Below are 22131 nucleotides of genomic sequence, written 5' to 3'. Positions count from 1 at the left end.
AGAGGCTGCCAGTGTGTCTGGTGTTAAAACTGCACAGGCAAATAAGTCTGAGAGAAAAGCAGCAAAAACTCTAGCTATTGTTGTTTTCAACTATTTCATTTGTTGGATTCCATCTCTATTTATTTTCTTATTTTTTTCTATTTTAAGTGATCCTTTATTATCGTATTTCATAAATTTTCTGGCATTTGTTAATTCTTTAATTAATCCAATCATTTATGCATTCCTTTATCCATGGATCAAAGTGACAGCTAAACTTATTTTATCTCTGATCTTAAGGCGTTCATAGTTCCTGTTTTTATTCCCTAGTTTGACAAACATGGGTTTGATATAGTTTTGTTTTACAATTGTTGTAAGTTTTTATTTCATGTAGCAATACACTGACATGACTTATCTCAGTGTTTTCATCATAGGTACGTTGGTTTGTTACAGAATGATTTGGCTGGATTGAATTGGAATGAGTTGGAGAAGGCATAAGAAGGAATACATTTGTTTTATAAATGACATTGTAGTCATTTTGGGTTGTATATTCCAAATACCAAAGTCTGTTGTTGTTCCATGTTATTTAATGATAAATAGTATGTAAGTGTTCTAATAGTACATTTTGAGAACGTCATGAGTCATTACGTATGTTTAAAATCACCCTCTAGTGGCTCAATTGGGACATAACCCTTCAACAAGTGTAGTAAAAAGTAAATGTACAACATGCATGATATCAAGATAACATCCAAGTCTATCTCAATGGTGTATTGTGTAAGTAGTTAATGGTCAAATTTAAGAATATGCAATTATAGGTAACACTTTATAATGTTCGGTAATAAAATATTTGTAAGGAATTTACAGTTTGTTCACCATTTATTATTAATTCCACATGTGTTAAGTGTTAGTCAGGTAGGTATTCTCAAATGTAAAAATTACTACTATATGCATTATTGATTAAGCACAACAGTGACCACAGCAGACACTTCAACCTCAACATACTGGTTATGAACACTCCCACTACTCTCACTACATCACTGCTGCCAGGTCAGGGGTCACACCAGAGCAGCTCGCTCAGATGCTGTGGAGTTAATTAATTAAGAGATTGGTAACACTTTATAATAACACTTTGTAATAAAGTAAGCATAATGGATTAGTAAATAGTTTATTCATTATTCATATCATTACTCCCACAATTGTATTAGTAAGCTAGTTATTCACACATTTATAAACAACATGTTTTATAGTCTGCAATAATGATTCATAAATTCATTCATCAGATGTTTAATAAATATCCTTATAAACCATTTAATAATCATTAGTAAAGTAGATTTGCAGTCCCTAATCTCAAGGGAGGACAATTCAGACTTTCTTAATACTTTATAAATGTTTTGAACAGTGACCAGTGTAATTTATCATAAAAAGATGGACATGAGATTGGTAGACATTCCAGCAGTACCTGAAGCTCCTTAAGTACTCAAAATGAACTATAACATATCAATGGTTAAACAATAAGCACACAACACAGAGGACGTTTAAGGAAATATATTGAACATTTAATTAAAAAACAGTCACACTGTTGTAGTAGTGTGCTGAAGGATGCTAACATTCTTGTTTGTTGGCAGTGACTACCAAAACCAAAGTGTAGATTGCAGTCACTCATTAGAGCAGTTCATAGACTGGTTACAGGGTAAGGGAACCAATATCTACAGTGCCTTGCGAAAGTATTCGGCCCCCTTGAACTTTGCGACCTTTTGCCACATTTCAGGCTTCAAACATAAAGATATAAAACTGTATTTTTTTGTGAAGAATCAACAACAAGTGGGACACAATCATGAAGTGAAACAACATTTATTGGATATTTCAAACTTTTTTAACAAATCAAAAACTGAAAAATTGGGCGTGCAAAATTATTCAGCCCCTTTACTTTCAGTGCAGCAAACTCTCTCCAGAAGTTCAGTGAGGATCTCTGAATGATCCAATGTTGACCTAAATGACTAATGATGATAAATACAATCCACCTGTGTGTAATCAAGTCTCCGTATAAATTTACCTGCACTGTGATAGTCTCAGAGGTCCGTTAAAAGCGCAGAGAGTATCATTAAGAACAAGGAACACACCAGGCAGGTCCGAGATACTGTTGTGAAGATGTTTAAAGCCGGATTTGGATACAAAAATATTTCCCAAGCTTTAAACATCCCAAGGAGCACTGTGCAAGCAATAATATTGAAATGGAAGGAGTATCAGACCACTGCAAATCTACCAAGACCTGGCCGTCCCTCTAAACTTTCAGCTCATACAAGGAGAAGACTGATCAGAGATGCAGCCAAGAGGCCCATGATCACTCTGGATGAACTGCAGAGATCTACAGCTGAGGTGGGAGACTCTGTCCATAGGACAACAATCAGTCGTATATTGCACAAATCTGGCCTTTATGGAAGAGTGCAAGAAGAAAGCCATTTCTTAAAGATATCCATAAAAGTGTCGTTTAAAGTTTGCCACAAGCCACCTGGGAGACACACCAAACATGTGGAAGAAGGTGCTCTGGTCAGATGAAACCAAAATTGAACTTTTTGGCAACAATGCAAAACGTTATGTTTGGCGTAAAAGCAACACAGCTGAACACACCATACCCACTGTCAAACATGGTGGTGGCAGCATCATGGTTTGGGCCTGCTTTTCTTCAGCAGGGACAGGGAAGATGGTTAAAATTGATGGGAAGATGGATGGAGCCAAATACAGGACCATTCTGGAAGAAAACCTGATGGAGACTGCAAAAGACCTGAGACTGGGACGGAGATTTGTCTTCCAACAAGACAATGATCCAAAACATAAAGCAAAATCTACAATGGAATGGTTCAAAAATAAACATATCCAGGTGTTAGAATGGCCAAGTCAAAGTCCAGACCTGAATCCAATCGAGAATCTGTGGAAAGAACTGAAAACTGCTGTTCACAAATGCTCTCCATCCAACCTCACTGAGCTCGAGCTGTTTTGCAAGGAGGAGTGGGAAAAAATGTCAGTCTCTCGATGTGCAAAACTGATAGAGACATACCCCAAGCGATTTACAGCTGTAATCGCAGCAAAAGGTGGCGCTACAAAGTATTAACTTAAGGGGGCTGAATAATTTTGCACACCCAATTTTTCAGTTTTTGATTTGTTAAAAAAGTTTGAAATATCCAATAAATGTCGTTCCACTTCATGATGGTGTCCCACTTGTTGTTGATTCTTCACAAAAAAATACAGTTTTATATCTTTATGTTTGAAGCCTGAAATGTGGCAAAAGGTCGCAAAGTTCAAGGGGGCCGAATACTTTCGCAAGGCACTGTAAATACATAATTTAACTGAACATTATGTTTAAAGGGTTGTTACCTTTAATACAAAAAAATCAAATCAAAATCAAATTTTATTGGTCACATACACATATTTAGCAAATGTTATTGCTAGTTTACTAAAATTCTTTGTTCCTAACTCCAACAGTGCAGTAGTATTTAACACTTCACAATAATACACACAAATCTAAAAATAAAATAAATATATCAATATTAGGAATAGCAAAGTCTGAGTGGTATTGATAAAAAATACAGTAGAAAAAAAGTATGTACATATGAAATGGGTAAAAGAGTATATAAACATAATTAAAGTGACTAGTGTTTCCTTTAAATTGACCAGTGATTCCATGTCTATGTACATAGGGTAGCATCCTCTAAGGTGAAGAGTTGAGTAACTGGGTGGTAGTTGGCTTGTGATGGGTATTTAACAGTCTGATGGCATTGAGATTGAAAAACAGCTTCTGTCTCTCTATCCCAGCATTGACTCACCTGTACTGCCTTCTGAATGATAGCGGATGATGTCCTTAATGATCTTTTTGGCCTTTCTGTGACATTGGGTACTCTAGGTGACCTGGAGGTCAGGCAGTGTGTCCCCGGTGATGTGTTGGGCAGACCCCACCACCCTCTGGAGAGCCCTAAGTGTTCAGACCCTTTATTCTGTACCTCTTTGAAGCATCTATGCCAGCGATTACAGGGTATGACGCTCCAAGCTTGGCACACCTGGTTTTGGGGAGTTTCTCCCATTCTTCTCTGAAGATCCTCTTAGCTCTGTAAGGTTGGATGGGGAGCGTTGCTTACTTGTCCCGAAGCCACTCCTGCATCGTCTTGGTTGTGTTTTTACGTCTAGGAGCAAAAACAACTCAGCCGCTAAGTGGTAGGCCACACAAGCTCACAGAATGGGAAGGTGTGCTGCAGCGCGTAGCGAGTAAACGTCCTATGTCCTGGGATGCAACACTCAGTACCGAGTTTCAAACTAACTCTGGAAGCAACGTCAGCCCAATAACTGTTCCTCGGGAACTTCATGAAATGTGTTTACATGGCCGAGCAGCCCAACACAGGCCTAAGATCACCATGGGCAATGCCAAGTTTCAGCTCGAGTTGTGTAAAGCATGCTGTCATTGGACTCTAGAGCAGCGGAAATGCGTCCTCTAAAGTGATTAATCAAGGTTTCATGGTTCGAGCTAGGCCCCTTAGTTCCAGTGAGGGAAATCTTAACACTACAGCATACAATGACAATCTAGACTTTGTGACAACAGTTTGGGGAAGGCCCTTTCCTGTTTCAGTATGAAAAGGCCTCTGTGTATATAGGGAGGTCCATAAAGAAATGGTTTGTCTAGATCGTTGTGGAATAATCTGACTGGCCTGCACAGAGACCTAACCTCGACCCCATCGACAACCTTTGGATTAATTGGAACACCGATTCACCTCTTAGAGAGAGAGAGACAAATTAATTTATTGGAATGACAAAGGGTCAAGATTTAAGGCACTCTCTCTCTCCAGCCTTGTGTGAGAATCTGCCAGGCGGAGATCTTATCAGATCTGCCCTGGCACCACAGGGATATAAATTACTCTGCACATGAGCAAGCTCCAAGAACCATCTGGGATGACTCTGTGATGACTCTAGAAGCTCACCCATGGCAGCTCAATAAAACACCTTAAAAAAGGCCACTGTGGATAATGCTGTGGTAGTTTTTGCATTCAACAGACTGTGTTTAGCATTACAGCAAGAGTGAAGGAAAATCAGCCAACAAGTTCTCAGCATATGTGGGAATTAAGAGAACTTTGGCAGTATGTCGGTTATATTGTGCTGCCAAATTCTCAATAATGATGTTGGATGCAGCTTATGGTAGAGAAATTAACATTACATTCTCTGTCAACAGCTCTGGTGTACATTCTTGCGTTCAGCATGCCAGCATTCCAATTCGCATGTTCCCTTAAAACTTGAGACATCTGTGGCATCGTGTTGTATGACAAAACTGCATTTTTTGAGTGGCCTTTTCTTGTCCCCAGCACAAGTTGCACCTGTGTAATGATCATGCTGTTTAATAAGCTTTTTGACATGCCAAACCTGTCAGGCAAGATAGGCAATGGGGACATGGTCACTAACAGGGATTTAAACAAATGGTAGTCACACAAGATACTGACTGGTTTTCTGATCCACGTCCCTATTTTGTTTCAAGGTACACTACACGACCAAAAGCATGTGGACACCTGCTCGTTGAACATCTCATTCCAAAATCATGGGCATTAATATGGAGTTGGTCCGCCTTTTGCTGCTATAACAGTCCCCATTCTCCTGGGAAGGCTTTCCACTAGATGTTGGAACATTGCTGCGGGGGCTTCCGTTCAGCCACAGGAGCATTAGTGAAGTCGTGTTGGCCGTGTTGGCCGATTAGGAGGTGCTTGATGGGGTCATTGTATGCTGCAGTGTTAAGATTTCCCTTCACTGGAGCTAAGAGGCCTAGCTTAAAAAGGTCTTCAACGGATGAGGCTGAAATAGCAAGATCCACTAATTTGAAGGGGTGTCCCCATACTTTAGTATATATAGTCTATCTGTGACCAACAGATGCATATCTGTATTCCCAATCATGTGAAATCCATAGATTAGGACTAAGAAATTTAATTCAATTACCTGATTTCCTTATATGACTGTAACTCAGTAAACTCATGCATTTATATTTTTCTTCAGTATAGAATAAGTCAAGTTATCCCTCTGTAACAGGTTGTGAATTATATTGCCGTCCTCTGGTATCTGCACATACTGAAAGCAATCCCTGTCCTCTGTTTCACTCTGCAGGAAAACATTTTAGGAAAACATCCAGCACTTTGTATGTGAGATCAAATGTTTAATATGAGGCGACATTATAGAATGTCACCTTTTATTTTAGGGTATTTTCATACATACAGTGCTTTCGGAAAGTATTCAGACCCCCTGGCTTATTTTAAAATTATTCACACAATACCCCACAAACAGGTTTTTAGAAGTTTTTGCAAATGTATTAAAAATAAAAACAGAAATACCTCACTTACATAAGAATTCAGACCTTTTGCTATGAAACTCGAAATTGAGCTAAGGTTTCCATTGATCATCCTTGAGATGTTTCTACAACTTGATTGGAGTCCACCTGTGGTAGATTAATTGATTGGAAATGATTTGGAAAGGCACACAACTGTCTATATAAGATCCCATAGTTGACTGTGCATGTCAGAGCAGATACCAAGATAGGGAGGAATTGTCCGTGGAGCTCTGGGACAGGATTGTGTCGAGGCACCGAACTGGGGAAGGGTACCAAAACATTTCTGCAGCACTGATGGACCCCAGGAACACAGTGGCCTGCATCATCCTTAAATCGAAGAAGTTTGGAACCAGAAGGATTCTTCCTAGAGCTGGCCGCCTGGCCAAACTGAGCAATTGGGTAGAAGGGCCTTGGTCATGGAGGTGACCGAGAACCCGATGTTCACTCTGAGAGAGCTCCAGAGTTTCTCTGTGAATATGGGAGAACCTTCCAGAAGGACAAACATCTCTGCAGAACTCCAACAATCAGGCCTTTATTGTAGAGTGTAAAGACGGATGCCACACCACAGTAAAAGCACATAACAGCCTTGGAGTTTGCCAAATGGCACCTAAAGGACTCTCAGACCATGAGAAACAAGATTCTCTGGTTTGATGAATCCAAGATTGAACTCTTTGGTCTTAATTCCAAGCGTCGCATCTGGAGGCAACCTGGCACCATCCCTACGGTGAAGCATGGTGGTGGCAGCATCATACTGTGGGGATTTTAATTATGTGGCAGGGACTAAGGGATTAAGGGATAGATGAACGGAACAAAGTACAGAGATATCCTTGATGAAACCTGCTCCAGAGCTATCAGGATCTCAGACTGGTTAAAGGGTTCACCTTCCAGCAGAACGATGATCCTAAGCACACAGCCAAGACAATGCAGGAGTGGCTTAGGGACAAGTCTCTGAATGTGCTTGAATGGCTCAGCCAGAGCCCGGACTAGAACCTGATCGGACGTCTGTGGAGAGATCTGAAAATAGCTGTGCAGAGACGCTCCCCATCCAACCTGACAGAGCTTGAGAGGATCTGTAGAGAAGAATGGGAGAAACTCCCCAAATACAGGTGTGCCAAGCTTGTAGAGTCATACCCTGTATTCGCTGGCAAACATTGCTTCACCAAGGTACTGAGTAAAGGGTCTGAATACTTAGGGATCTCAAGAGGGTGGTGTGGTCTGCCCAACGCATCACCGAGGGGCACATTGCCTGCCCTCCAGGACACCTACAGTGCACAATGTCACAGGAAGGCCAGCAAGATCATCAAGGACATCAACCACCCGAGCCACGTCCTGTTCACCCCGCTATCACCCAGAAGGCGAGGTCAGTACAAGTGCATCAAAGCTGTGACCGAGAGAATGAAAAACAGCTTCTATCTCAAACCATCAGAATGTTAAATATCCATCATTAGCCGATTACCAGCTGGATACTCAACCCTGCACCTTAGAGGAGGCTGCCCTAATTACATAGACATGGAATCCCTGGTCACTTTAATAATGGAACACTAGTCACTTTAATAATGTTTACATACTGCTTTACTCTTCTCTTATGTAAATACTGTATTCTACTGTATTTTTTTGTCAATACCACTCAGACATTGCTTGTCAAAATATTTATATATTTATTAATTCCATTCTTTTACTTTTAGATTTGTGTCTATTGTTGTGAATTGTTAGATACGACTGCACTGTTGGAGCTAGGAACAAAAGTGTTAACATCTGCTAAACATGTGTATATGACCAATAAAATGTGATTTTGATTTGATTTTGTAGTGCATTAAAGGTAGTAACCCTTTAAACGTAATGTTCATTTAAAAGATGTATTTAGATATTGGTTCCATTACCCTATAAGCAGTCTATAAACTGCTCTTAGTCCTTGCCACTGTGACATTGCTCATCCATGTATTTATATTTTCTTAATTCCAATCCTTTACTAAGATTTGTGTGTAGTTGTTGTGGAATTGTTAGATATTACTGAACTGTAGGGACTAGAAGCACAAGCATCTCGTTACACCCGCAATAACATCTGCTAAAAAAGTTGTATGTGACCAATACATTTTGATTTGATTTGATAACTAATCACTTTGAACCATGGATAAAGGAAAGCATAAATGATTGGATTAATAAAGGAATTAACAAGTGCCAGAAAATTGATGAAATGTGATAATAGATTTTCCCTTAAAATAGAAAAAATAAGAAAATAAATAGCGATGGAATCCAACAAATTAGATAGTTGAAAACAACAATAGCTAGAGTTTTTGCTGCTTTTCTCTCAGACTTATTTGCCTGTACAGTTTTAACACCAGACACACTGGCAGCCTCTTTAGAAAATACCTTTCTGGCCTGTGATCTGGCCACCACAAAGATTTTCACATAAAGTACAATAATAACAGAGCACGGGACAACCATTGTAATAACAAGGTCAGTGATATTAACCCAGATTGACCCTTCAACAGTAGTACATTCTTTCAAACACCTACTTGGTACCTGTACATTTACAAAATATGGAATATTAGCAGCACTGTATATGATACAACAACACCAGGTGATGGATATACAACACATGATTCTTGTTGTTGTTATCTTAGAGTGGTACAATAAGGGATCACACACAGCAACATAGCGGTCTATAGATATCAAGACCAAATTGCCCAGAGATAAAGAAGTACATAAAAAAGTAATGTAGAATTGAAACACGCAGAAATGTCCCCCAAAACCCCAGCATGATTCCATTACTGCTACAGTCATTACTGGTATCACAATCAGTCCCACCAGGAGATCTGACACAGCCAGAGAGAGGATGAGCAGGTTGGTTGTAGTGTGGAGCGGCTTGAAGTGAGAGATGGAGATGATCACCAGTATGTTCAAAAATACTGTAACTGCTGAGATCACTGAGAAGAAGATGTACAGTGCTATGTAGATAGATGTCGATAGCAAAGCCTTTCTGCAAGAAGAGTTTCTGTCCTAAAAACAGTATTCAAATTTATTTTATATAGCCCTTCGTACATCAGCTGATATCTCAAAGTGCTGTACAGAAACCCAGCCTAAAACCCCAAACAGCAAGCAATGCAGGTGAAGAAGCACGGTGGCTAGGAAAAACTCCCTAGAAAGGCCAAAACCTAGGAAGAAACCAAGAGAGGAACCAGGCTATGTGGGGTGGCCAGTCCTCTTCTGGCTGTGCCGGGTGGAGATTATAACAAAACATGGTCAAGATGTTCAAATGTTCATAAATGACCAGCATGGTCGAATAATAATAAGGCAGAATAGTTGAAACTGGAGCAGCAGCACAGTCAGGTGGACTGGGGACAGCAAGGAGTCATCATGTCAGGTATTCCTGGGGCATGGTCCTAGGGCTCAGGTCCTCCGAGAGAGAGAAAGAAAGAGAGAATTAGAGAGAGCATATGTGGGATGGCCAGTCCTCTTCTGGCTGTGCCGGGTGGAGATTATAACAGAACATGGCCAAGATGTTCAAATGTTCATAAATGATCAGCATAGTCGAATAATAATAAGGCAGAACAGTTGAAACTGGAGCAGCAGCACAGCCAGGTGGACTGGGGACAGCAAGGAGTCATCATGTCAGGTAGTCCTGGGGCATGGTCCTAGGGCTCAGGTCCTCCGAGAGAGAGAAAGAGAGAAGGAGAGAATTAGAGAACGCACACTAAGATTCACACAGGACACCGAATAGGACAGGAGAAGTACTCCAGATATAACAAACTGACCCTAGCCCCCCGACACATAACTACTGCAGCATAAATACTGGAGGCTGAGAAAGGAGGGGTCAGGAGACACTGTGGCCCACTCCGAGGACACCCCCGGACAGGGCCAAACAGGAAGGATATAACCCCACCCACTTTGCCAAAGCACAGCCCCCACACCACTATTGGTATTGAACATCTTCATGTTTCTCCATTTGTAATAGAATGTAAAAATGCTGAGGTCCTGCTCCTGCTTGTGCCTGTGAGTGACCCTGTCAGGTCCGCCTACTCTGCCTCTCTATTTATCCCTGAGTTACTAACAGAAACTCCCCTCCCCTACCCTCTCTCTGCACACACACACGCACCCACCCACCCACCCACCCACCTACCCACCCACCACCACCACCACCACCACCAACAACAACAACAGCAACAACAAAAACAACAAAACATACACAAGTGAACACACAAATGAACAAATATTTGGATAAACAATGTAATGTATGACAGGATTGGATGTTGCTGTGCCCACCTAGCCATTCCTTCAGCCTTACTGTCAGAGCTCAGTTTGGACCATAATCCACAACCTCAGGACACATGATGGCACGCCACATGTCAGCTGGTCAGTGATTAGGAAAGTTGATAGTAGGGAAGTTGATGAGATAGCATAAGTTTATGGTGTACATGCTAATAGCAAATGCGATCAAAATAGTGGCATTCCACAGGAACATTCCATAGACTATAAAAATGTTGATCTGAACTCAATTATTAATAAATCCTGTGTCTGAGCTGCTGAATTGCGACTCCACTTTGTCTCTCTACTGACATTTTGCCTCTTTCTGTCACACCCTGATCTGTTTCACCTGTCTTTGTGATTTGGGTCCACCCCCCTTCAGGTGTCTCCCTTCTTCCTCATTGTCCTCTGCGTATTTATACCTGTGTTTTCTGTCTGTCAATGCCAGTTCATCTTGTATGTTCAAGCCAACCAGTGGTTTGTTTCAGCTCCTGCTTTTACCGTCTCTCTTTTTCTCACCCTCCTGGTTTTGACCCTTGCCTGTCCTGTCTCTGAGCCTGCTTGCCTTACGACTCTGCCTGCCCCACTTCTCTGGACTATTGACCCCTGCCTGCCTTAACCTGTCTGTTTGCCTGCCCCTTTGGGATTTTTAACCTTTTGGTTATCCAACGTGGTCTGAATCTGGGTCTTACCTTCATATCTGATAGTAGGAATTTGCCCTGACTGACCCAGTAGACTCGGACCAGCTGCGCAAGGGCATCTCCTCCCAAGGAGCCTCCATTGGTAGGCATGAGGAATTGCGCCGTGGGCTGATGGAGGGGGTTCAAACGTTGGTTAAGCGCCATGACATGCTACAGGAACAATTCCGCTGGTTGTTTGGGGGGCAGCCTGCCACAGTGGCAAACCCACTACCCTCCAGTAACTCAGCGGTTAGCAGCGCCACCCCACCGGCCACTCCACCTCCCTTGGATCCCCGGATATCTCCCCCGAAACTCTTTAATTGAGAGCTGAGCACCTGTCGGGCGTTTTTTAGCAAAGGTTGTCCTCATTTTCGAGCTTCAGCCCTCCTCCTTCCCCTCGGATCTCTCCAAAACAGCCTACCTCATCATGTTGATGTCTGGAAGTGCTCTCACCTGGCCTACCTCTGTATCGGGAACAGCAGCGTGAGCCTGGGGGGGGGGGGGGGGGGGGGGGGGGGTCGTTGGAGAGGTGAGGAAGGTTTTCGATGCCCTGTTCTCCAGGAGAGAAGCTGCCCGGAGGCTAATCCTGCTCCGGCAGGACGCCTGCACTGTGGCCGACTATGCGCTGGTTTTCCGCACGTTGGCAACGGAGAGTGCGTGGAGCCCAGAAGCATTTTTCGACATGTTCCTGCACGGCGTCTTGGAGGAGGTTGAGAATGAGCTTGCGGCTCGGGAGTTACCCACGGATCTTGGCTCCGTCATCGCTTTGACCATCCACATCGATGGGAGATTGCTGGAATGAGAAATGAGCAGGGAGTTCGATGTCACTCACTCGTCAAGAGATTCCACCTTGCCTTCGAGCCATCCTGGAAGTTCTCGACGGTCACGTGGCCGAAAGCACCCAAGGATTTCCGACCTTCCTCGAGAGTCACCGAAAAGGGCAGAGGCACTGTTTCCCAACACCATGCAACTAGGTAGAGCTGGGCTGTCGTCAGCAGACTGGCAACACAGGATCAGCACAAGGAGCTGTCTGTATTACGGGACTCTTGGTCATTTTGTATTATAGTGCCCGGTACAGGACCAGGCTCTCCAGGGAGCGAGTACTCTGGTGGGCCAAATGGAGTACTTTTCTGCTTCCCTTACTCACACCCCTTTCCATGTCATTCTGCTGTGGGGGAACCAGTCCAAATCTCTCTGGGTTCTCATTGACTCAGGGGCAGATGAGAGCTGATGATGGCTTCCCGAGCTGAACATCCCCACTCAGGCCCTCTCCATTCCCATGGATGTTAGAGTGCTGGACGTGCGCTCTATAGGTCGGGTCACCAATAACACCACTCCCATCAACCTACGTGTATCAGGGAATCACAGCAAGACCATTCAGTTCCTGCTCATCAAGTCCCTCCCGACACATTCCACTCATCAACTGTTCTACGGGTGCTATCATGGGCTGGAGTCTGTTCTGCCATGCCCATTGTCTGAAGTAGGTGCAGGACGTCTTCCGGGGCCCTCGGAGGTGGCTCCAGACCTCTCCGCCATTCCCGCGGAGTACCAGGATCTTCCGAGAGGTGTTCAGCGAGGCCCGGGACACTTCCCTTCCGCCGCACCGCCCCTATGACTGCAGGATTGATCTTCTCTCTGGCACCACGCTGCCCCGGGGACGTCTGTACTCGCTGTCGGGACCGGAGACCAAGGCTATTGAGAACTAGATTGGGGACTCCCTAGCTACAGGATTTATCCGTCCCTCCTCCTCTCCTGCTGGCGCAGGGTTCTTCTTCGTGAAGAAGAAGGACAAGACCCTGCGGAAGTGCATTGACTACTGGGGAATACTGGGGACAGCTGAAGAACCATTATCCGCTAACACTCATTTCCTCAGCCTTCGAGCTGCTCCAGGGGGCCACTGTCTTCTCCAAGCTGGATCTACGAAATGCTTACCAAATCAAATGTATTGGTCACATACACATGGTTATCAGATGTTGTTGCAAGTGTAGTGAAATGCTTGTGCTTCTAGTTCCGACTATGCAGTAATATATAACAAGTAATCTAACAAATTAACAACAACTACCTGATACACACAAATGTAATGGGATTAATAAGAGTATGTACATATAAATATATGGATGAGCGATGGCCGTGCGGCATAGGAAAGATGCAGTAGATGGTGTAGAATACTTTATATCCTACTAGGATATACAGGATATCCTAGGATATCCTACTGTATATCCTACATAACTCATCTCATATGTATATGTTAACATTTTTGAAGTAGCGTTATTTAACCTGTCTACGATACTGGTTCCCAATTGGGGATCAACCCTCCCACGTTCAGCTGAAACGGTGGCGCATGGAACGCAAAAATATTCTTAAAAATATTTAACCTCCACACATTAACAAGTCCAATAGCTCAAATGAAAGATAAACACCTTGTTCATCTAGCCAGCAAGTCAGATTTCTAAAATGTTTTACGGCGAAAACATAGCACATATATATGTAAAACCACCACCAGACACAGCTCATTTCAATAGCCAAAACATGCAATCAACAAACGCAGGATTAAAAAATAAATCGCTCACTAACCTTTTGAAAATCTTCATCAGATGACAGTAATATGACATATTACACAGTACATTTTTTTTTTTTTCAATAATATGCCATTTATATCCATAAATGTCCATTTACAGTGAGTTCACCTTCAGAAATTACTCAAAAATGCCCGCAGGAAATCTATGTAGTGCGGCAAGATAACGTAAATAGACATCATAAACTTTGACTAAATATACATGTTCTACATATAGTTAGAAAGATACACTGCTTCTTTATGCAACCGCTGTGTTAGATTTATTTTTAAAGTTACAGAAATCGCACACTATTCCATATGCTGAGACAGCGCTCAGTTCCAAGCTACATTTCCACGTAATGTTGGAGTCAACAGAAACACAGATTTAAGCATAAATATTCCCTTACCTTCGATGGTCTTCGTTCAGAATGTTCTGGAAGGCTTCATACTTACCCAATACATCGTTTGGTTTCAAGTCTTGCGTCTTTGTATTAGCTACTGCTAATAACATCAGCTGAAATGCACCCAAAACGTCCTCTGGTCCGGAAAAGTTGCGCATCAAAACTTCAAAATTACACATTATATGTCGACTAAACAGGTCAAACTAAGTGCAGAAGCAAGCTTTATGATGTTTTAGACACGCAAAACAAACTTCAATTCAATCGGCCATCGTCTGCCCTTCTCCTGAGTGCTGGAACAAAGGAATGGCTGGGACCAATTCGCGCCCATACGCACAGCCTATTCTCTCGTGGCACGCACTAATTTCACTCCCATAGGGTCAATTCTCGGGCGATTTGAACGATTCAAAGCCCTACTGAAAGAGGACATCTAGCGGAAGAGATAGAAAGTGTCCCCAGAATCATAACTGGTTGGGAAGGGTGGGGGCCATGACATCAAAGTTGCTCCAACTTTCATGGCCACAAAAACTAGTTTGGAAGAATGCCTGCCCTGTGAGTTCTGCTATACTTACAGACATAATTCCAACGGTTTTAGAATCTTTAGAGTGTTTTCTATCCAATAATAATTTATTTGCATATATTAGCAATTTTTGACAGATTTTTTTTCCAGTTTACTAGGGGTACCCAATCTCTCCAAAGGGCGTATGTCTGCCATATCCTTAACAGGTTTAAGTGACTAGTGATACCTTTCTTAGTGATGGCTGTTTAACAGTCTGATGGCCTTGAGATAGAAGCTGTTTTCAGTCTTTCGGTCCCAGCTTTGATGCACCTATACTGACCTTGCCTTCTGGATGATAGTGGGGGGAACAGGCAGTGGCTCGGGTGGTTGATGTCCTTGATGACCTTTTGGTCTTCTTGTGACATCGGGTGGTGTAGGTGTCCTGGAGGGCAGTTAGTTATCCCCCGATGATGCGTTGTGCAAACCTCCCTACCCTCTGGAGAGTCGTACGGTTGTGGGCGGAGCAGTTGCCATACCAGGCGGTGATACAGCCAGACAGGATGCTCTCGATTGTGCATCTGTAAAAGTTTGTGAGTGTTTTTGGTGACAAGCCAAATTTCTTCAGCCTCTTGAGGTTCAAGAGGTGCTGTTGCTAATTCTTCCGCAAACTGTCTGCGTGGGTGGACCATTTCAGTTTGTCTGTGATGTGTACGGCGAGGAACTTAAAACGTTCCACCTTCACCACAACTGTCCTGTCGATGTGGATAGGGGGTGCTCCCTGTGCTGTTTCCTGAAGTCCACGATCATCTCCCTTGCTTTGTTGACGTTGAGTGTGAGGTTATTTTCCTGACACCACACTCCGAGGGCCCTCACCTCCTCCCTGTAGGCCATCTCGTCATTGTTGGTAAACATGTCTACCACTGTTGTGTCGTCCGCAAACTTGATGATTGAGTTGGAGCCGTGCATTTCCACGCAGTCATGGGTGAACAGGGAGTACGGGAGAGGGCAGAGAACTGTTGATTTCAGCAGTTACAGTATTTTTGAACCTACTGGTGATCATCTCCATCTCTCACTTCAAGCAGCTCCACACTCCACAACCAACCTGCTCATCCTCTCTCTGACTGATAGTGATACCAGTAATGACTGTAGCAACAATGGAACCATGCTGGAGTTTTGGGGAATATTTCTGTGTGTTTCATGCCTACATTTCTTGTTCATGTACTTCTTTATCTCTGGGCAATTTGGTCTTGATATCTATTGACCGCTATGTTGCTGTGTGTGATCCCTTATTGTACCACTCTAAAATAACAATAACAAGAATCATGTGTTGTATATCCATTACCTGGTGTTGTTGTATCATATACCGTGCTGCTAATAATAAAAAAAAAACGTTGTAAATGTACAGGTACGAAGTAGGTGTTTGACAAAATGTGTTATTGTTAAAGGAATAACATGGGTTAATATAATTTACATTGTATTTATAATGGTTGTCCCTTGCTCTATTATTATAACACTGTATGTGAAAACCTTTGTGGTGGCCAGATCACAGGCCAGAAAGGTGTTTTCAAAAGAGGCTGCCAGTGTGTCTGGTGTTAAAACTGCACAACCAAATAGGTCTGAGAGAAAAACAGCAAATACTCTATCTATTGTTGTTTTAACCTATTATATTTGTTGGATTCCAACCCTATTTATTTTCTTATTTTTGTATGTTTTAAGTGACAATTTATCACATTTCTTCCGTTTTCTACCACTTGTTAATTCCTTCAGAAATAATAATAATAATAATTTATGCATTATTTTATCCATGGTTCAAAGTGACAGCTAAACATATTTTTAACTCTGAAGTTCCTATAATTGTATTCCCTAGTTTCACAACGGTTTGATATAGTCAAGTTATATAATTGTTGTAATTGCTTCTTTCATGTGACAATACACTGACGTTACTTATCTCAGTGTTCCCGTCAAAAGATACATGTGGTGTTGATACAGAATGATTTGGACGGATTGGATTTGAAGGACTTGGAGTAAGTAAGTATTCTAAGTATTCTATGTAAGTATTGTAAAAGTCCATTCTGAGGACTTCATTAGTCATTCTATATGTTGTTTAACATCTCCCTCTCGTGGCTCAATTGTGACACAATGTCCTCATCAAGTGTAGTAAAGTTTAAATGTACACTACTGCATATCAGATAACGTTCAAGTCTATCTCAATGGTGTATTGTGTAAGTAGTTCAGGGTAAAATGCAAGAATATGCTATTAAGGGTAAAACTATAATATTAAGTAATAACACTTTGTAATAAAGAATGTATAATGGATTAGTAAATTGTTTATTCATCCTTCATGTATCATTATTCCCACATTTGTTTTAGAAAGTTGGTTATTCACAAATGAATTAACAACTTTCATAGTCTGTAATAATGATTCAGAAGATCATTCATGAGATGTTTAATGAATTAACTTATAAACCATTTACTGATCATTAGTACATTCAAATGTGCAGTCCCTAATCTAAAGTAAGGACTCTTCATACTTTATGAATGTTTTGAACAGTGACCAGTGTAATTTCTCACTAATAGATGGACATGCTATTGGTAGAAGTTCCAACAGAGCCGGATGTTCTCAAAATGACCTATAACATATCAATGGTTAAATAATAAGCACACAGAGGATGTTTAAAGAAATATTGAACATTTTATTGCAAAAACAGTCACACTGTCCTAATAGTGTGCTGAAGGAAGTCACGTGTTTGTCTGAAAATGCTAACATTCTTGTTTGTTAGCACTGAGTACCTAAACCAAAGTGTGGATTGCAGTCACTCATTATAGAAGTAGACTGTTTACAGGGTAAGGGAACCAATATATAAATACATAATTTAGCTGAATATTACGTTTAAAGGGTTATAACATTTAATACACTACAAGTGAAGGTGTCCAAATACTTATGACTTCTTCAATTTGGGGGACTAGATACATAATTCGTTTTTGTTCCTAAACGGTAAACATATGTATGAAAATACCCTCAAATAAAAGGTGATGTTCTCTAAAGTCGGCTCATGAAACATTAGATTTCATATCCAAAATGCTGGATTGAAGAGGCCAGTTGAAAAACAAGTTAACTGCAGAGTTTTACACCCACTGTGGGTGGCGTCGACTGCCGAGCACCGCCCGAACAAGGAGAGGCAACGACTTCGGCAGAAGTCGTGACAATAGGATGGTGGTTGGCCAAGGGTAATTTCAGTGTAGGAAAGGATGAAACATTGTATGTACCACCAGTAAGTACAGATAGTAGTATAAGTCCCCTCACACAGTCCCCGCAGCCGGACAACTTTCTCATGGCTTCTGGAGGGAAATGCTGTGGAAATGCTCAATCGGTGTCGCTCATTCAGCCGACAGAAACTTTCAACCAGTTCTCCAAATTAAGCAGCGAGTCGGAGTCAGAGGCCGAGCCTTCTCTTGTCTCTACTCCTCCTGTTACTGGGTCTGAGACGCCGAAGCCTCCCACCATTAGCTCTGACAAATTGAAAACTCTAATCATTGGCGACTCCATTACCCATAGTATTATACTTAAAGTGAATTATACAGCAATCAAACACTGTTTACCAGGGGGCAGGGCTAATGACGTTAAGGCTAATCTGAAGATGGTGCTGGCTAAGGCTAAAAATGCCAAGCGTAGAGAGTATGGGGATATTGTTATCCACGTCGGCACCAACGATGTTAGGATGAAACAGTCAGAGGTCACCAAATGCAACATAGCTTCAGCGTGTTAATCAGCTAGAAAGGTGTGTCAGCATCGAGTAATTGTTTCTGCCCCCCTCCCAGTTAGGGGGAGTGATGAGCTCTACAGCAGAGTCTCACAACTCAATCGCTGGTTGAAAACTGTTTTCTACCCCTGCCAAAAGATAGAATTTGTAGATATTTGTAGACCAAGCCTGGCCAGAATTTGTAGACCAAGCCTGGCCTGTTGAGGAGTGAGACTCCATCCTAGCTGGAGGGGTGCTCTCATCTTATCTACGAACATAGACAGGGCTCTAACTCCCCTAGCTCCACAATGAGATAGGGTGCAGGCCAGGCAGTAGGCTGTTAGCCAGCCTGGCAGCTTAGTGGAGTCTGCCACAAGCACAGTCAGTGTAGTCAACTCAGCTATCCCCATTGAGACCGTGTCTGTGCCTCGACCTAGGTTGCGCAAAACTAAACATGGCAGTGTTCACCTTAGCAATCTCTCTGGAATAAAGACCTCCTCCATTCCTGCCATTATTGAAAGAGATTGTGATACCTCACATCTCAAAACAGGGCGACCTAATGTTAGATCCCTCTCTTCCAAGGCAGTTATAGTCAATTAACGTATCACTGATCATAATCTTGATGTGATTGGCCTGACTGAAACATAGCTTAAGCCTGATGAATTTACTGTGTTAAATGAGGCCTCACCGCCTGGTTACACTAGTGACCATATCCCTGCGCATCCAGCAATAGCGGAGGTGTTGCTAAGATTTATGATAGCATATATAGCGTTCCTCACTGAGTTCCCTGAATTTCGGAGTCATCAGCGACTCAGTGCGTTTTGTCCAACATATCTCCGGACCTACTCACTGCCACAGTCATACTCTGGACCTAGTTTTGTCCCATGGAATAAATGTTGTGGATCTTAATTTGGACTGAAAAGCAGTGCCGAGCACCTATGAATGGCAGGTCTTACCCTTCGTAACGATGTGTAGTCCCTGCTGTGCCATCTATGCCCTCCAGAAACATTCTCAGGACCACCATGATGGCAACACGGATGTTCAGGAGTCAGTCGAGAAGTCGAGAAGTCTACCCATGGGAACCGAAGTAAAGTCGTTGGTGGACAGGCTGCAAAGCTGCCTCTTGGCCGAGGGGTTGAATGGGCCAGTAACATTACCTCTGCGGAACACCTTCCTCCAGAAGGGAGGTCAAAGAGTAGTGAGCTATGGCTCTCCCAGACCACCATCCACAAGAACCAACACTGGGCCTGAGCTGTTAGCCAGACACCCTCAGCTACAAACATCGAACTGTTCATAGAGAAGAGGAACCAACCTTGAGGGTCATTTACAGAGTTTACAAGCCAACTCCACCTTATCCTCCAGTGACAGAGGGGTCAGATCATCATAGTGTTACGACAGATGGCAAAACCCACCTCCTTCCTTCAATTGCCCTTGACTGCTCCATGGGGCAGAAGTACCACTCCCCTTCATCATCCTCCTGCCTGACCAGACTCAGTCACTCCCAACTTGCTCCTCATGGGGATAAGCGACAGCTCTCTGCCCCAAACTATCTATGCTGACATTGATGTCAGTGGTCGACAGTGCTGGTGCCATAGCCAAATCCTGTCTGATCACTTCTGGGCCAACATCAAACCCTACCTCAGACTGGTGGCCCATCTGATTTCCTTGTCTGATGTCAAGGATAACCCAGATTAAACCAGGCGAGGGCATTTGTGGAGAAAGAGCATAGTGTTTTAATGTGTCACGATTGTCATGAAATTGAAACACATGAAGTCGGTATGCTTTGTTTATTGGTTGTGGGGTGCATTGCCAGAGAAACCTGTTGCTGGAAAATGTTGGAAAGCAACCTGTAAATTACTTACAAATGGTTTATTACTGAAATTATAAAGTGTTAACCATAATTGGATGTTCTTGCATTTTACCCTTAACTACTTACACAATACACCATTGAGATAGACTTGGATGTTATCTGATATAATGCAGCATTGTTCATTTCAACTGTACTACACTTGATGAAGACGTCTTGCCTCAATTGAGCCACTAGAGGGAGATGTTAAACAACATATGGAACGACTCAGGACGTCCTCAGAATGTACTATTAAAATACCAACTATTTATCATTAAGTAACACGGAACAACCACAGCCTTAGGTATTTGGAGTACACAATCCACAATCACGGCAATGTCTTTTATAAAACATGCTTATGCCTTCTTCTGCCTTCTCCAAGTCATTCTATTCCAATCCAGACAAATCATTCTGTATCAACACCACATGTATCTATGGTGACAACACTGAGGTAAGTAAGGCGGTGTATTGTAACATGAAATAAATACAACAATTGTAGAACAAAACTATAACAAACCGATGTTTGCCGAACTAGGGAATCATATTATAGGAACTATAAACGTCTTATCTTCAAAGTTAAAATAAGTTTAGCTGTCACTTTGAACCATGGATAAAAGAAAGCATAAATTATTGGATTAATTAAGGAATTAACAAGTGCCAGATAACTGGTGAAAAATGATATTAAATGATTACCTAAAACAGAAAAAACAAAGTAAATAAATAGAGATGGAATCCAAGAAATGAGATAGGTGAAAACAACAATGGCTAGAGTTTTTGCTGCTTTTGTCTCAGACTTATTTGCTGATACAGTTTTACCACCAGACACACTGGCATCCTCTTTTGAAAACACCTTTCTGGCCTGTGATCTGGCCACCACAAAGATTTTCAAATAAAGTGTTATAATAATAGAGCAAGGGACAACCATTATAAATACAATGTAAATTATATTAACCCATGTTATTCCTTCAACAATAACACATTCTGTCAAACACCTACTGGGTATCTGTACATTTACAAAGTTTTTTATAATAACAGCATCGTATATGATACAACAACACCAGGTAATGGATATACAACAGATAGTTCCTGTTATTGTTATTTTAGAGTGGTACAATAAGGGATCACACACAGCAACATAGCGGTCAATAGATATCAAGACCAAATTGCCAAGCGATAAAGTAGTACATAAAAAAGTAATGTAGAATTGAAACACAGAAATATTCCCCAAAACCCCAGCATGATTCCATTACTGCTACAGTCATTACTGGTATCACAATCAGTCCCACCAGGAGATCTGACACAGCCAGAGAGAGGATGAGCAGGTTGGTTGGAGTGTGGAGCTGCTTGAAGTGAGAGATGGAGATGATCACCAGTACGTTTAAAAATACTGTAACTGCTGAAATCGATGAGAAGAAGATGTACAGTGTTATGTAGATAGATGTCGACAGCAAAGCCTTTCTGCAAGAAGAGTTTCTGTCTTGAAAACAGTATTGAACATCTTCATGCTTCTCCATTTGTGTTAAAGAGTAAAAATGCTGAGGTCCTGCTCCTGTTTGGTCTTGTGTGTGACCCTGTCAGGTCAGCCTTCTGAAAAACTCTGAGCTTTGCCTCTCTATTTATCCCTGAGTTACTGACAGAAACTCCCCTACCCCGGGGTCTCTTTGCACACACACACACACACACACACACACACACACACACACACACACACACACACACACACACACACACACACACACCACCAACAACAAAACATACACAAGTGAACACACAAATGAAAAAATGGTTGGATAAACAAATAATTTGTGATAGCATGATGACGTGATTGGCTGTTGCTGTGCCCA

The 22131-nt window shown here is 42.2% G+C and overlaps 2 protein-coding genes across 2 annotated transcripts; both read right to left on the bottom strand.

Annotated features, from left to right (window-relative positions):
* Positions 1-8539: 8539 nt before the first annotated feature.
* Positions 8540-13098, bottom strand: LOC118964402 (trace amine-associated receptor 13c-like). Its single transcript, XM_036975449.1, has 5 exons — positions 13078-13098; positions 12658-12920; positions 12105-12249; positions 11991-12043; positions 8540-9305 (listed from the first exon to the last, which is right to left on the bottom strand). The coding sequence occupies exons 1-5, from the start codon at positions 13096-13098 to the stop codon at positions 8540-8542; spliced, it is 1248 nt and encodes a 415-aa protein (XP_036831344.1).
* Positions 13099-20677: 7579 nt separating this feature from the next.
* On the bottom strand, positions 20678-21903 carry LOC110502175 (trace amine-associated receptor 8c-like). The gene is given in 2 exon segments (XM_036975498.1): positions 20678-21498; positions 21500-21903. Coding segments are annotated over 2 exon segments (960 nt in total). The 5' UTR covers positions 21802-21903; the 3' UTR covers positions 20678-20840.
* Between the last annotated feature and the right edge of the window lie 228 nt (positions 21904-22131).

The sequence above is a fragment of the Oncorhynchus mykiss genome, chromosome 4 (assembly GCF_013265735.2).
Source record: "Oncorhynchus mykiss isolate Arlee chromosome 4, USDA_OmykA_1.1, whole genome shotgun sequence".
Classification (NCBI taxonomy): domain Eukaryota; kingdom Metazoa; phylum Chordata; class Actinopteri; order Salmoniformes; family Salmonidae; genus Oncorhynchus; species Oncorhynchus mykiss.
The sequence above is the reverse complement of the archived record's forward strand: the minus strand, read 5'-3'. Positions and strand labels throughout refer to the sequence as shown.

Bases quoted from the DNA above. Each gene is read 5' to 3' on its own strand.
- LOC118964402 (XM_036975449.1), bottom strand. From the start codon at position 13,098: ATGGTTCTTCAGCTGTCCCCA. The intron at 12,921-13,077 runs GTATTCCCCAGT...CGGTCCCGACAG, and splicing joins TGGTTCTTCAGCTGTCCCCA to CGAGTACAGACGTCCCCGGG. The intron at 9,306-11,990 runs GTAACTCCCGAG...CTCTTCTTGCAG, and splicing joins GACGGAGCCAAGATCCGTGG to AAAGGCTTTGCTATCGACAT.